This window comes from Mobula hypostoma, chromosome 8, assembly GCF_963921235.1.
Source record: "Mobula hypostoma chromosome 8, sMobHyp1.1, whole genome shotgun sequence".
Taxonomy (NCBI): domain Eukaryota; kingdom Metazoa; phylum Chordata; class Chondrichthyes; order Myliobatiformes; family Myliobatidae; genus Mobula; species Mobula hypostoma.
The window spans coordinates 31,409,921-31,426,302 of record NC_086104.1 but is presented as its reverse complement, the minus strand read 5'-3'; the positions used below and the strand labels follow the sequence as shown (position 1 = coordinate 31,426,302).

The 16,382-nt window shown below is 39.5% G+C and overlaps 1 protein-coding gene across 4 annotated transcripts in view; it reads left to right on the top strand.

The window, feature by feature from the left end:
- LOC134350445 (tetratricopeptide repeat protein 7A-like) overlaps positions 1 to 16,382 on the top strand; it is a 265,556-nt gene that overhangs the window by 174,850 nt on the left and 74,324 nt on the right. For all 4 annotated transcript variants that reach the window (XM_063055643.1, XM_063055644.1, XM_063055642.1 and 1 more), the window contains 3 exons: positions 3,162 to 3,275; positions 9,553 to 9,698; positions 12,054 to 12,188. In XM_063055643.1, the coding sequence (XP_062911713.1) occupies positions 3,162 to 3,275; positions 9,553 to 9,698; positions 12,054 to 12,188 (395 nt within the window). The remainder of the gene's footprint in view (positions 1 to 3,161; positions 3,276 to 9,552; positions 9,699 to 12,053; positions 12,189 to 16,382) is intronic.

Sequence of the window (16,382 nt, the reverse complement as noted above, 5' to 3'; positions counted from 1 at the left end):
CTTGGCATCAAACACTGTTCTCTGTTAGATGGTGGAGGCTAGAAAATGTATTGGAGGAACTAACTTTCAAGGTTTGGATTTATTATCACATGTATAAGTACATCAAAACATACACTGAAATGGGTTGTTTGTGTTAACAACCAACACAACCTAGGATGTGTTGGGGCAGCTCACAAGTGTCACCACACATTCTAGCGCCAATATGTGTAGTATGCCCACAATGCTCAACTGAACATTTCCTTTATTGGCTGCCTGTTCAACCAATGCTGTAGACGGAAATTAATTTTGAGACATCCTAAGCAATTTGGGTAAAACCCACTGAACCTTTCTTACTTTGCTGAATTCCTCCAATCTTTTCATTTAAAAGCTTTAGTTGTTTTTTATTCATCTTTTGTGTGTGTATATCTGTGGAATTCCAAGGCATTGTACTCCATACTCGTGTAGCCCTTATGCAAGTATGTCAGCCCTTCATTTGCTGTTAACAAGTTTGGTCTAAATTCTGAGATTTGTTATTTTTCTGAAAAACAAAATGTCATCACTGGATGCCAAGCCAATTCCTTTCATCTTGACAGTCTGCTCCCTATCTTTGATAACAGATATAGTCTGAATTTTATCAATATTCTGTTATAGCTCTGCTAGCTTTCTTATTGGAGTTTGCCTCTTCCTGCTCTCTTTATGAAAGTTTGCTGTTCGTACCACCTTCCATTAATCCTGTGTAGCCTCAAAGCTGGTAAATTTTGGAAGACTACAACTAATACATTTCTAATGATCTTGCCTTGAGTGAAAACAGTTGGGTTTGGAAGGTTGCTTCAACGATTATCACCAAGGATTATATTAATCCTTGTCAGTTTCTTTTTTTTCCCCACAAATCTCCTTGTTTCCCAGCCCTTTTCCTGTGTATTCTGTTCCATTACCCATTCATTGCCTCTTATTTTTAAAGAATAATATAATTTATACAACATCATTAATTTGTGAATATAATTTTTAAAAAGGATCACCTTTTCAGCAATGTTACACTTGTGTTTTGGTATATCTCTCTATTTATTTCCCTAAATACTTATCTATCAGTTTTTGAATTCTATGGGAGGGTATTTTTGGTGGCGATCCCTTATCTTTTAATTTTTTTCATCTATGTTGAAGCACTAGAAATACTCTTAAGTCATTAAGATTGCATCTTTAACTGGACATGAAATGAGGTTAATGACAATTCAGGCATGGCTTCAGGTTTCTTTCTGTCCAACTTTGAGAAAGTCATTTTCTGCTCAGCTCAGCTAAGGGTGGTAGCAAATGACATCTATCTGCATTGCACAAGCAATACTGAAAATGCTAAAGACAAATCTGTACATTATACCCTGCCTGAGCCATCTAATCACCTGAGCAAAAATCCATGGATATCTTCTCGCCCTATCCCCTTGTTCAAGGCAAATTCAAAATCCAAAGATGTTTCTGGTATGATCTGTGCATGAACTTTCCTTTCGTCCCAGAATACTAAGAAAATAAATCTCGGGTTATGTTATGGTGATATAAGTGTACTTCGATAAGAAATATACTTTGAACTATGGTCCCAAGAGTTTGGAATTTATCATATTAACAGCGCTCTGTTGTTCATAATTATTATATCTTTCAAACCTTTGCTGTACCAGCTGTTCAAAGGTGTTATGTGTAACACCCTTGATGAAATAATTGCAACAAGTTCCTCCTTTATTCAGTAAAATGATTTGTACCATGCATCTATGTACACTATTGTTGCTTTAGTCTGCCAGGGTGAATGTGTTCAAAATTTCAAGCAACATTCAAAAATGTGAAAAAAATGTTGCAAGATACCCTGTTATGTCTAAGGGTCTATTTCGCATGCTTATGATGGACAATGGGGAGGGGAAAAAAGGAAATATTCCTTCCGCTGACTTTGAAGCTGAATAATTCTGAGCTAATGGCTTTATTTAATGTTGTCAGCAATTTATGTGCATAGTATGAGGGTGGTGTTATTTGTGTTTGTGCCACTCTGCCTACAATAGGTACAAATCTAAACTACAAAGAATACATATAAATGCTTGCTGACATTATTTTATGTGTAATTTGCTGAAGGTTAGATTGAACAGTAGAAATGTCTTTCAGATTCCTGAACTTCACTTTTTAGATGTGGTAGGTATATTCGGACATCTTAAATATGTATAACTGCTTGTCAAGGAAAATATGCATGTCACAATCTGTAATGTAGGAGGAAACTGCTTGAGCAATCTTTAGTCTTGTTAGTTTGTATACAAATTAGGTTGGGCACACCAAATCATGGAAGGTTCAAATGTTAGCTCTCATTTCAAAACTAGCTGGATCATCCTGTGGATATTTAAGAACAAGGTTGGCACCTTTTTGCTGTGTTAGTCAGAGCTTAAGCACTTGGGTTGCTTCTCAATGTGGACAGGTGGCTGAGGGATCGGCTTTGGCTCCGTATTGAAAATGATCTATGCTCTAGAGATTGCATTCTACTGAGTTGGAGCCAATTCTACTCGATTGCAGCCAATTCAGCAATCCTTCACTTGACAGCTGGAGGCAATAGGCATTGCTCCAGTTGGCTTCAGATTCTCGATTTGCCCACCAGAGACAAATGGGTCAACCACAGGTAAATAAGCAAGTTCCAGACAACCCATTAACTGATTCTCTACCATCAATTAAAAATAATCTGCTATATTTCACTTGTAGCAACTTGTAATATGCTATTAAGCTCTAGTTAAATTGTTTATCAATGTGCATAAGCTTCCACTACCAGTTAAATGCTCCCAATGGCATTTGGGTTCATCAGCTGCATGGGGGGGGAGGGGAGTCCTGTTACATGGGCAACAGCTTGCTCTCCATATCACACTGCCCTGACTGCATATCACATAGGCAACTAGGACGCAACATCCATGGTCAACCTTTGTCAAAGGAGGGCCTGCAATAAACTATCTTTGAAAAATAGTTGTTGAGTTACAATGGGATATAGTCTTTAATTGGTACTCTGTTATCGTTTCTGTAACACACCGTGTAGTTATCTCCATTAGTAAACTAGGTTCCTGTGTCTGAAAATTATGCATTGCAAATGGTCCTATTTTGTGAAAAATAAATAACTTATAGAATATATACCACACAAGATGGGGCATTTTATTTTATATTCCCTTCTTTTGCAGTTTACTTTTCACTAAAGTCAGACTTGAGGCAGTACAGAAGGGACCCGATGAAGCTCTCGAAACCTGCAAACATATGTTAAATGTGTGGCAGACAACATACAGTTCTCATTGCAGGTAGGCTCTGCTGCAAATACTTCATGGCAAATGCAGTGCATTGGTACACTTTGAAGCAAAATCAATTTTAATAGTTTTAAGGGATCATTAAGTGAAAGATGTGTAGTGGATTGTGATTATGTTGTAATAGTATATCAATCAGCTGTTTTCCTTATCTAAAATAAAATCCCTCAGTGGCCAGCATCCAAGGAGATGCAACAAATTAATATTTCAGGTCAGTGACCTTTTGAAAGATTAGCATTGTGTGATATTTCTATATTCAAATTTGTGCAGTTGGCCAGAAAAATAATAATGGCACTGCATTCCATGTGCTTTAGAATTTTAACCACACTGTGCTCCTTGTTTGCAAGTTAGAAACTTTGCATTTTTTTTCAATGATTTGCATCAAAGAGACAAGATATGTTGTGATTGTGAATTTCATCTGGAAACTCTGATTGATTACTGCAGTCACAGAAAAGGTTACTACACAAAATAAGAATGATGGGATGGGTAATTGGCTAACTAAAGGAAAGTAGTCATGATAAATGGGTCCTTTTTGGATTGGCAATTAGTGACTAATCAAGAACTGATATTGGGCCTCAGCTATTTACAATAAATGTTAATGACTTGGGTAAAGGGAACAAGTGTACTGTTGCCAGATTTACAGATGATACAAAGATGGGCTTGCAGGTTCTGAGGAGAACACCAATGGGTACAGAAAGTTATAGAAAGCAACACACGCAAAACGCTGGAGGAACTCAGCAGGCTTGGCAGCATCAATGGAAAAGAATAAACAGTCACTGTTTCGGGCCGAGACCAACACAGAATGCTGAAGGAACTCAGCAGGCTAGGTAGCATCTGTGGAAAAGAGTAAACTGTCGATGCTTCAGGCCAAGACCCTTCATCAGGACTCCTGAAGTTGTCCATAGATGCTGCCTGGCCTGCCGAGTTCCTCTAGCATTTTGTGTGTGTTGCTTTGGATTCCAAGCATCTGCAGATTTTCTTGTGTTTGTGACAGAAAGATGTAGTTAGGTTAAGTGAGTGGACAAGAATTTGGCAGATGGACTACAACATGGAAACGTGAGGTATACCATGGGGGTGCATGGTAGCTTAGTTAGTGTAACAGTTTACAGCACTAGGTGTAAGATTGGGGTTCAGTTCCCTCCACTGTCTGTAAGGAGTTTGTACATTTTCCCTGAGACCTCGTGAGTTTCCCCTGGGTGCTCCAGTTTCTCCCTGCATTCCAAAAAAACATGAGTTAAGGTTAGTAAGTTGTGGGTATGCTATGTTGGCACTGGAGACTTGGCAACACTTGCGGGCTGTTCCCAGCAGATATTTGGACTGTTTGGTCATTGTCACAAGCAATGCATTTCACTGTATGTTTCAATGTACATGTGACAAAGAAAGCTGATATTTAATCTTTAAAATCTTTAAACCATTTTAGAACAGAATGAGAAAGCAAATTGAGCAATACTACACACACAAAATGCTAGAGGAAGTCAACAGGCCAGGCAGCAGCTATGGAAGTGAATTGTCAACGTATTGGGCTGAGACCCTTCCTCAGTCCTGACGAAGAATCACAGCCCAACACGTTGACTGTTTACTTATTTCCTTAGATGCTGCTTGACCTGCTGAGTTCCTCCAGCATTTTGTGTGTTGCTTTGGATTTCCAGCATCTGCAGAATCGCTTGTGTTGAGTGACACTACAAATGTTGCTGTGCAGCAGCCTTGTGGGGGATTCATGTGCATGAAACATAAGGGGTCATCTTATTGAAAGGCGGAAGTTACAAAGTGTTTGAAGGAAGGATGCTAAGAGGATGTTTACCTTTGTGAAGTTATCAAAAACAAGGGCATAGTTTCAGACTTGGAGATGACCACTTTAAGAAAGTCTAATGGGGAGAGAGCAGGGAAGTGGTTTTGCAGCTAAGATTGAATCAGACATGGTCTCATTGAATTGAGGGGCTTATGCCTGCTTTCTGCCTGTTTCACATTTCAATAATAACAAAAATACCCTAGAAGGAAATATATTTTTGACATTGTCCTGCATTTATGGTCTGTACATAGATTTTTGAATGAAAAATGGTATTATTATCAAGGTGACCAGCTTTATTTTAACTAAACGCCATTATACAATGTGTTTATTATATTTGAACTAGTTGGAGTACTCTGGTTACCTGTGTTACCTAGAAATGAAAAACAATGACATCTTCATTTGCTGCAGAATATACAGTATAGTTATATAATGAATAAATGGGCATGAATGTGAAATAATAAAGCTATATTCTCACTAGATGATTAAAAGAACATGCAACCCATAGAAAGTTTTCTTCTCTTCCCCATATTTTGCAGATGCACATGAGTAGTATAATATGTGCTACCAGAGAAATATTTTTTTCCCATACAAATCAATAGTGCCTCAATTGTTAAATTGTGGTCTAATCTTGTACGATCTTTCCAAATCGTAATGGAGATGGAATTTCAAAATGTATGCTTTATGTAACATTTAAATAAATTTCAATGCTCTGTTTGTAAAGCAATAACATTGCTTTGTAAGTAGAGCATTGAAACTCATTGCTTTACAAATGCAGCATTGAAACTTAAAGATCAAGATGAGTTTATATTTTCCCAGCCGGACTGAACAGATGCTGCCTGTTTGTCGACCTCTTGATTTTGGGACTGACAAAAAAGTTCTACTAATGTTAGCATTTTGTTCCACTTGGTCTTACCATATAACTGCTTGTATGCCATTGGTTTCTAATAATAATTTTTGACAGTTGTTGTAAACAGAGAGATATGTAAAACTCCAATCTCAGAAACTCTTTTGCCTTCGATAGGATTCAGTAAGGCAGATAGGTGTCATCATTTTTTTTAGATTATGAAGACACGTAGTCCTCTTTTATTGTCATTTAGTAATGCATGCATTAAGAAATGATACATTATTTCCTCCGGTGTGATATCACAAAACACAGGACAGACCAAGACTGAAAAAATTGACAAAACCACATAATTATAACATATAGTTACAAACAGTGTAACAATACCATAACTTGATGAGCACAGTAAAGTTCAAAGTATAGTCCATGAGCACAGTAAGGTTCAAAGTTTCTGAAATGTCCCACATCTCACGCAGAGCGGAGAAGGAAGAAAAACTCTCCCTGCCATGCCGACCACAATCTGACTCTGAGTCATCCGAAAACTTCGAGCTCTGATCAGCTCTCTGACACCCGAGTATTGAGCGCCATCTCTGTCTGAACGATTCGACCTTCTTCTCGGTCGCCAAAAGCAGGCAAGGCTGGGGATTTTGAGGCCTACCCTCCGAAAGATTCCCGACCACACAGTAACGACAGCAGCGAACGGGCGTTTCAGAAATTTCTCCAGATGTTCTTCTGTGCTTTCACGTCCATTTTCCATCAAATCAGAATTGTCCACGGCCCCTATTTAACAGATACGATATCATTTTTCACCGGAGGGCTGCGCACACGCAGGCGTTGCGCCATCTTCTCCTCCCGCTAATTTAAATGTAATTGAAGAACCATTCAACAAAATACTGTTGTGGCAAAGCTAACACCATCCCTCCAGAAGCAACTTTTGGATTTCCACCTGAAGAAAGAATGGAGAATATTTGCAGCAACAAGGTTCACATTCCGGGAACCAAACTGTACACAACAATGTTAGAAAGCATGCAGTAATTTTGTAATCATATGGTACCATACAAAGTGCGGTATTTAAGCCAAAAAATTTTAAATGAGTTGTTATTAGACAATTAATCAGTGCTTGCTACTTCCAGATAGAAATGTCGGAAATTGCAACACATATTTCTTCTACGAAGGGCACTAATGATGAATGTTTCTAAAATTATTTTTAACGTCCACATCAGTTTCTAATTAGCACCAGTCATGTTGATTTTTGTGGTGGTTAGACAATGCTCAGAGCGAACAGTTTTTAAATAGTGTCAGTTGCACATGTTTGTGTTCAAAAAGCAGTGATTTTTGCCACTGATAGTTGGCAAGAAGTAAGTACTAAGACAACATAGAATTGTTTTGCTCACTGTGGTTACAAGTATCCAGGCTTGGAGATGCAAGAAATGGCTGGGAATGAAAATGAAGTATTTTCACAGCTTCAACAGCTTAGGAACTACGAAGAATTTGAAGGTATCAACAACCATCTTGAATGTTACAATGAAAATGAAGATTTGGAGGAAGCAATCGTCAAAAGCATTGTATGAAAGTAGACCATTATGTGCACTGTGTCTGTGCTAATTTTGTTCATTTACAGTTAATGAAAAGAACAAAGCAGTGGGTTGGTTGTCCATTGTATGCGACGACAACAACAAAACCTGTGCGGGAGAGTTTTTAAAGCGGAAAAGCCGTTGCACTGGGACAGTTCCACTCTCTAGACCTCGGAAGTCCTGGTGCAGTGCCTCAAGCAGTCGTCACCAATGGGGTTTTTCTTGGATGCACTCACCCTATCGTGCCCTTCACTCTCCACCAAGCGTTTTAGAACCGTCTTCTTGGCCATTGGACCTCACTGTTGATCTCATCCACCTAGTCCGCCAGAGCTGATTTCACATGTTAGGACAGGCATCCCTATTTCACCAGGGTATGGGGCTGGCCAGCTACCCTCACCTGGTTTAGCCCGCCTGTCGAAGCCCCGTACTGGGGTGTGGCTGCTGTTGCATGCAAGCTGGTTCTTCGAGCTGCCAGTGAGAGCTGAGTGTCCAGTGGGGCCCAAAATTGAGTGAGCTGCCATAATAAGCCATTTCACCAGAGGTGCTAGCCCTCCCAGGACACCCCATATGGCAGTGTACACTGAACGTGTTCCTCCATTTATAACGATTAGGAAATAGAGTTTTATGGTACTGTGGTAGCATTGGTGTGTTCTAATTTTATCTAAATACGTAATTGTTACTCAGTTCAACAGTAGTTTGTCTTTTTATACCTTTTCAACTATTCGTATGAAGCTTTGGCTAATTGGGGCAGCCGCTTAATTGGTCCAAAATGTACTGGTGCTGATGTGTTTCAATTAACTGGAACCCACTGTATTTCATTCCTGTCTCTATGATTTCTGCTCCAGGATCACTCAAAAAAACTAAACATCACCCAGGATCACAACATGGTTGATTGGAACACCATTGTCACTGTGAACAAGCACTTCCAACAGTCATGGCTGTAATCTGTACCTTTTATGCACTACAAAACCATTTGACAGCTTCTCCCATACTCATGGATCTATCATCGAGTCATAGAATATTACAGCATGGAAAAAAGTCCTTCGGCTCATCTGGTCCATGTTGAACTATTGTGCTGTCTAATCCCATCGACCTGTAGCCGGAACATGGCCTCCCCCATACCTCTCCCATCCATGTACCTATCCAAATTTCTCTTAAGTGTTGAAATCAAACCTGCATCCACCACTTCTACTGGCAGCTTGTCCTCTAGAAAGAACGGCAGGCTCATGGGAAGTTTCATCACCTCAAAGTTATAAAGTTACCTTAAAGTCTTAGTTGCTCTTTCATTGTAGCTGGATTAATACCCTGAAACTAACCTTTTAATAGTACTCTGGATTTATATATTCAGAACAGTCTGTCAGTGGGTAGTATCACTTCCTCAAGGAGAATTAAAAATGGGCAATAAATAACGGCTTACACAGGAACACACACATTGCACGTTTAGACAGAGATGTAACATAAAGATTTCTACTCCTCGTGTATGTGAAGGATGTAAGAAATAAAGTCAATTTATTCAATTCATTCATTCATTCATTCACGAGAGAATAAATTTCAAATTTCAAAGTAAATTTATTATCAAAGTACATATATGTCACCAGATACAACCCTGAGATTCATTTTATTATTGGGCATATTCAGTAAATCCAATAACCATAATAGAATCAATGAAAGACCGCAACAACTGGGTGGACTACCAATGTGACAACAAACTGTGCAAATACAAAAGAAGATAATAATAATCAATAAGCAATAGAGAACATGAGATGGAATCCTTGAAAGTGAGTCCATAGGTTAATTAATAAGTCCATTAATTAAAGAAACATTAATGAATGATAGCCATTTTCATCATTATAGAGGCTAACTACAAGGACACTCTTTGTAACACATTAAGCATGTTAACTGGGACAGACTCAGTTGTTTAACTCAGCTCACAGATGGAGAAAGGAAAATTGGGCACAATACTGGATGTCTTTAGGAAACATGATTAACGACTCTGGAAAGGAGAGATGAAATGATAGAAAACATCCTATAGTCTCATCCTTGTGATGAAATCTATTCTCCTTATTTCAGTGATTGGGACAAAGAGAGCAGCCTAACTGAAGGGGCGCAGATGGAAAAACGGAGCACTCTTCAAAGTAGTGTTGGTGAGGGAGCGTCGGTTGAGAAACGAAGCATGGTTCATCTTGCTTTCCCAGATTTCCATGAGGGCGAATCAGGTAAGGAGGAATTACATGTCAGGTTTTACAGGATTACGCTTGCCCTATTGAACTATACTTGAAATCTCTACATAAATATTTCAGCTATTTATTTATTTATAGGGAGCAAAAAAACAAGGGGATTTTGCTTGAACTTTAAATGTTGTAAGAAGTATTTTAGGCAAATTCCACAAAGTCAAATATTACTGAATCCTAATCAGATTGGAACTCCCGTGAGCTTTTATTTATTATTTAAATGCCCTAATTTCTTGTACTGGTGTTACAGTTAGCACTTATCTAAGATGCAGATCTTTTATGGTTGGAACCTATTTAAGGTACAGATTATTTTATGCTAAATGCCATGAGTTACACTGAGGTATAGTCACAGTAAATCACTTGTTCAGGAAGAGCAGTCCCCATCATGAGAGTTTTTCCGTTAGTGCCAGATCCTGTCCTCTTGTGACACCTGTCCATAACTGCATTCTCCAGGAGAGAGCAAAGAGATACAAAGACCATTCCTTTTTCCCAAATCATTGGCAAGAAATAAAACTCAAGGAATGAAGCACTACTTTTTCAAACATTAATGTCCAGAAATAAACAAAAAGGTTGAAAGCACCTCTCAAACCCACAACCTCCATCGTCAGGAAGGGTAAGAGCAGATGTGCACTGGAACACCACACACTACAGATTCCCCGTCAAGTTGCACGTCATTCTGATCTGAACATATATTGCTTGTCTTTCTTGCTGCTGGGTCTAACTCTCAGAACCCCCTTCCCAACACCGCTTGGAAACTGGGCTGCTGTGATTCATAAAACCAACTCATCATCTTTTCAAGAGCAATTAGGGATGGATAGTGAAAAAAGAGCCCCATTAATGATGCCCAAGAGTTTTAAAAAATGGTCATAATATGGTCCCTTGTGCATTACTGTGTTATGTGACACAAACTTGTCGTTATAAAGCTGTTAAAAATATACTTGCATTCTGTACGCTCTTACAAGACTCATGCATTGGAACTGTAAAATACACAGCCATCCCCAGATCAGTTTAGCTATTGTAGTAACTTTGTAACCGATCTATTGTGCAATGAAGATGATCATCACCATCTTCATTCCAGACAAGCATAATGTTTGTATGGTAGTGGTGTATAATATTATGGTGGTGCAGAGCACAACTTCAACCAAATAGTGCACCAGGGTGGTGTTCAAATGTTCACGAAAGTGTTTTCATTGATGGAGAAAAAACAGCAAGTGATGAAGCCTAGATTATTCCATCGCTCTTCTGAATGGGATTGGAAACTGGATGCATAAATAAAGGAATGAGATTTGTTTCTTAACCCCACATAGCACTGTGTCGCAGAAACCTTCTCTGTTGTCCTCTTTGCATTTCAGAATCAGATTTAATATCATCAGCATAGAACACAGAACATAGAAACCTACAGCACATTGCAGGCCCTTCAGCCCACAATGTTGTTGCAACCATGTTACCTACTCTAGAGACTGCCTAGAATTTCCCAGCGCATAACCCTCTATTTTACAAAGCTCCATGTACCTCTCTAAGAGGCTCTTAAAAGACCCTGTTGTATCCGCTTCCACCACTGCCGCCGGCAGTGCATTCCATGTACCCACCACTCTGTGAAAAACTTACTCCTGATATCCCCTCGGTACCTATTTCCAAGCACCTTAAAACTATGCCCCCTCGTGTTAGCCGTTTCAGCCCTGGGAAAAAACCTCTGGCTATCCACACAATCAATGCCCCTCATCATCATATACACCTCTATCAGGTCACCTCTCATCCCCCATTGCTCCAAGGAGAAAAGGCCAAGTTCACTCAACCTATTCTCATAAGGTATGCTCTCCAATCCTGGCAACATCCTTGTAAATCTCCTCTGCACCCTTTCTATAGTTTACACATCCTTCCTGTAGTGAGGTGACCAGAACTGACAACAGTACTTCAAGTGGGGTCTGACCAGGGTCCTCTATAGCTGTAACATTACCTCTCAGCTCCTGAACTCAATCCCATGGTTGATGAAGGCCAATGCACCGTATGCCTTCTTAACCACACAATCATCCTGCGCAGCAGCTTTGAGTGTCCTATGGACTCAGGCTCCAAGATCCCTCTAATCCTCCACACTGCCAGGAGTCTTACCATTAATGGTTTACTAAGTGTTCGCAAACATGGAGCAAATGTCTTTCCTATCTCCCTTCTTCCTGAAAACTCTGCCAATTTCTTGCTGCCTCGACAAAACAAACCACTCATTTGCACCCATAAAAAATACTCCTACCATTGGTGAAACTCACGTATTTAATTTCAGACTACAGTTCCTTTTCAGCCTTTAAATGGAAACACTCAAACTGACACTGCTGAACTGTGCCCCAGGTTCCCAGCATGTCCCATCCGTTGCTGCTTCCCGAATGGAACAGGCAGCGTCTGAGGAGTCTGCACAAAGCAGCAGTGTGAAGAACTCCCCCAAGCACTTGTCCATCATGCTGGAGCAAATTTGGTTGCAGGCTGGTAAGTGTCAATATCTTATTGATGTATGGCAATCTGATAGCATAAATTGCTATATTACAAGGTGACTAATCTTTAGAAGCCCTGGAAGAACAATGTTTCATTTAGCTGTATACATGTGTATGGTTGAATGACATTGAACTTGACATCATTTGTGAAGTGGTCTGGGTAGTGTTTATTGTCTCAGGTTTGTAATCTTCCTCCTTAGATGTCAGAAAACTACAGCACAGAAATAGGCCCTTCGGTCTACCTAGTCCATGCCACTATTGAAACTGCCTAGTCCCACCGACCTGCACCCGGACCATACCCCTATCATCCATGTACTTATCCAAACTTCTCTTAAATGTTGAAATCAAGCTTGCATGCACCACTCGTACTGGCATTTTGTTCCACACTCTCACGACCTGAGTGAAGAACTTTCCCCTTGTATTCCCCTTAAACAGTTCACCCTTATCCATGACCTCTAGTTGTAGTCCCACCCAACCTCCGTGGAAAAAGCCTGCTTGCATTTATCCTGTCAATACCCCTCATTATTTTGTATACCTCTATTAAATCTCTCCTCAATCTTCTACATTCTAGGGAATAAAATTCTAACCTATTCTATCTTTCCTTATAACTCAGATCCTCCAGACCTGGCAACATCCTTGTAAGTTTTCTCTCTATTCTTTCAACTTTACTTACATCTTTCCTGTAGGTAGGTGACCAAAACTTCACACAGTACTCCAAATTAGGCCTCACTCGTGTCTTATACAACTCAACGTAACATCCCAATTGCTGTACTCAGTACTTTGATCTATGAAGGCCATTGTGCCAAAAAGCTTTCTTTACAACCCTAACTGTCTGTGACTCCACTTTCAATGAGTTATGGACCTGTATTCTGAGATCCGTTTGTTCGACAGCACTGATCAGTGCCCCACTACTCACTGTGCAAGTCCGACCCTGGTTGGTCCTACTGAAGTGCAACACCTCACGTTTGTTTCCAGAAAATTCCATCTGCCATTTTTCAGCTCATTTTTCCAGCTGGTCCAGAGCCCACTGCAAGCTCAGATAGTCTTTCTCATTGTCCGCTACACCCCTAATCTTGGTGCCGTCCGCAAACTTGCTGATCCATTTAACCACATTATCATCCAGATCACTGATACAGATGACAAACAATGACCCAGCACCTGGTAACTTCCTCGAAAAACTCTACAAGATTGGTTAGCCATGAGCTACCATGCACAAAGCTTTGCTGATTATCCCTAATCAGTCCCTGTCCATCCAAATACTCATAACTGTGGTCCCTTTGAATACCCTCCAATTATCTACTCACTCATGATGTCAGTCTCACCGGCCTCTACTTTCCTCGTTTATTCTTAGTGCTTTTCTTCAACAGTGGAAAACATTAGCTATTCTCCAATCCTTTGGTACCTCACCTCTCACCAAGGATGATTTAAATGTTTCTGCTTGGACCCCTGCAATTACCGCACTTGCCTCCCACAGGGTCCCTCTGTGCATTCCCAGTACAAAATCCAATGATGTAGATAACTCCACATTCCTACACAAGAGCTGTCATGTGTATACTGTGATAATTGTAATGCCTGGTATTGTAACACCCACTTATCTATTATCTGCTGTTTCCCCTGACTGGGTTTTTTTTTCCAATCTAGGGGTTACAGTTTCAAAACAAGATCATGTTTTTCACCCAGATAGTATGCAATACTAGAATTCCCTCTGCAGAGTAGTCACAGCGGCGATTGATATGTTTTCAGATATCAAGGGAACAAAGTGATATGGGATAAAGGCAGAAACCTGGTGATATTGATAAAGGATCATCTATGATTTTATTGAATGGCAAAGCAGGCACGAGGGCTGTATAGCCTGCTCCTGGTTATATATTTGTTCTTCATTCAGTAGTACATAAAACAAAGGTAACATTGGAATCATGGGGGACTTGCAACTGCATTTAAAAAAAACTCTGGAAACCAAATTTGCAGTAACAGTAAGGGGAATGAATTAAAGATGGTTTCTAGGTCAGTGTGTCGCAGAACCACCAAGGGAACTGGTTATTTTAGATCTAGTATTTTGCAATGAAACAGGGTTAATTAATAACCTCGTAGTAAAAGAGCCTCTGGGGAAGAGTGGTCATAATATAATGGAATTTTATATAGAGTTTGAGAGTGATTCAATTAACTCTGAAACTGGAGTCTTATATTTGAACAGAATGAAAGTACGAGGGGTGTATTGGATGAGGTAGATTGGCAAACTAGATTTCAAAAATATGAAGGTGGATAAATACAGTAGTTATTTCTTTAAATGGCCAGTGCTTAAAGAAATTGTGCAAAAAACAACAGATTTCTAAAATGTATAGGAAAAATGGTCAAACGTGAGTGATGAAAGAAGAAAGATTAAAGATTAGTTTTATTTGTCTCAGGTACACCAAAACATACAGTGAAACATCTTGTTTTGGGATAATGACCAACACAGTCCGAGGATGTGTTGGGGACAGTCTACAAGTGTCACCTTGTTTCTTGTGCCAACATTGCAAAACTTGCAGGCTTTAAATATTAAATAAGTATTTAATCTGAATTTTCCAAAGGAGCTATAAACCTGAAGAGTGTGAGAGCTTAGAATTCAACAAAGTATAGGCAGAATAATTACAGAAAATAGTGCTAACTAGCAGCAGACATAAAAATAGACTGTTTATGCTTACAAAGGCATGTAAAAAGGAAGAGATTTGCAATTATAAACATCGGTTTCTCTCAGAAGATGTAGGAGAAATAATGAGAAGAAAATTGGCAGAGACATTTAGAAAAATTGGTTTGTTGCTACTTTCATGGTGTGGTAACTTCAGGACAGGAAGACTCTTTGTATACTATTGAACTGACATTGAATTTGGCATTGTACTTGAAACAGATCCAAGTCATGCCTGGAGTCCTCCTCAAATGAAGTTTAAAAAGATGGCTATTGCAAAGCTCATTCATGTTAATCTGCCTCTCAATAAAATGGGATTTTGTATTTGATCAGTGATTCCATTATGATAACTGACTGTTGATACTACTTTCAGGAGCAAATTTTATTTTCCTGTTGTGAGGTTTTTGGGTGCTTTGGACTGATTTGTGGTTACTGATAAAGTCCAATCTGAGTCTAGGAGTGAATGAAACTTTCCGTCCACAACAGTGCCCAGCATCTTTAAATAAGTTGCTGCCTGTTGCAGTTTTGTATGCATGACCTAGATGGGTTGTTGGACTTCTCATATAAGTCAGTGGTGCAATGAACCTTCCATTTGTCCATATACATTAAAGGAAAGAAAGTGTCAAATTGCCTGGCGTTTACCATTTCTAACATGACTCAGTAAAAACTTTTGATCATATTACTTCATTGTAGTTCTTGCTCTGTCCATGTGTTACAGTCTGCTATACTGATGATGCATGAGCAAAAATTCAAACCAAATTGGCCAGATGACTCCTTGAAATCCAGATACCAGCATCTTTGTACATAAACTAGGGAAAGAATCAAGAAGGTAATATGACATTACAGTAAGAAATGGTAGGGGTGAAGAAAAACTCCTTTATACTGTTTCAGGGCAAGGATCCGATTAGAAATGACTATCAAAGATCTGGCTAGATTGGAAAGAGAACTAAATTGTGAAAGAATTCTCAATTCGCTTTCAAGGAAGCAGGTATCATTGAACTGTGGATTATAACTTAATAATCATTAGAGAATTAAAGTTGGAAATAAAACCTTTAAGTCTGTTGATTTGTTGGCTTAGCTAGTTGCAAACAGACTTCCACTATTCTTGACTGGTCATATCTTATCAGCATTTTGAGTTGATCAAAGGGATATTCAGATTAAATAATTGTAGTTCACTGTTCCAAAACAACAACCTTTGATTTGAGATATTTGATATAAGTTAAGTGTAAAAAGGCATCCGTTAGTCTTGCAAGACCATGGAAAGTCTTCATTCTCCAGGTCGCAGGTCTGGGCAAGGTTGTATGAAAGACCAGCAGTTGCCCATGCTGCAAGTCTCCCCTCACCACAACACCGATGTTGTCCAAGGGAAGGGCATTAGGACCCATACAGCTTGGCACCAGTGTCGTTGCAGAGCACTGTGTGATTAAGTGCCTTGCTTGAAGACACAACATGTTGCCTCATCTGGGGCTGAAACTCACAACCTTCAGGTCGCTAGTCGAATGCCTTAACCATTTGGCCACGTGC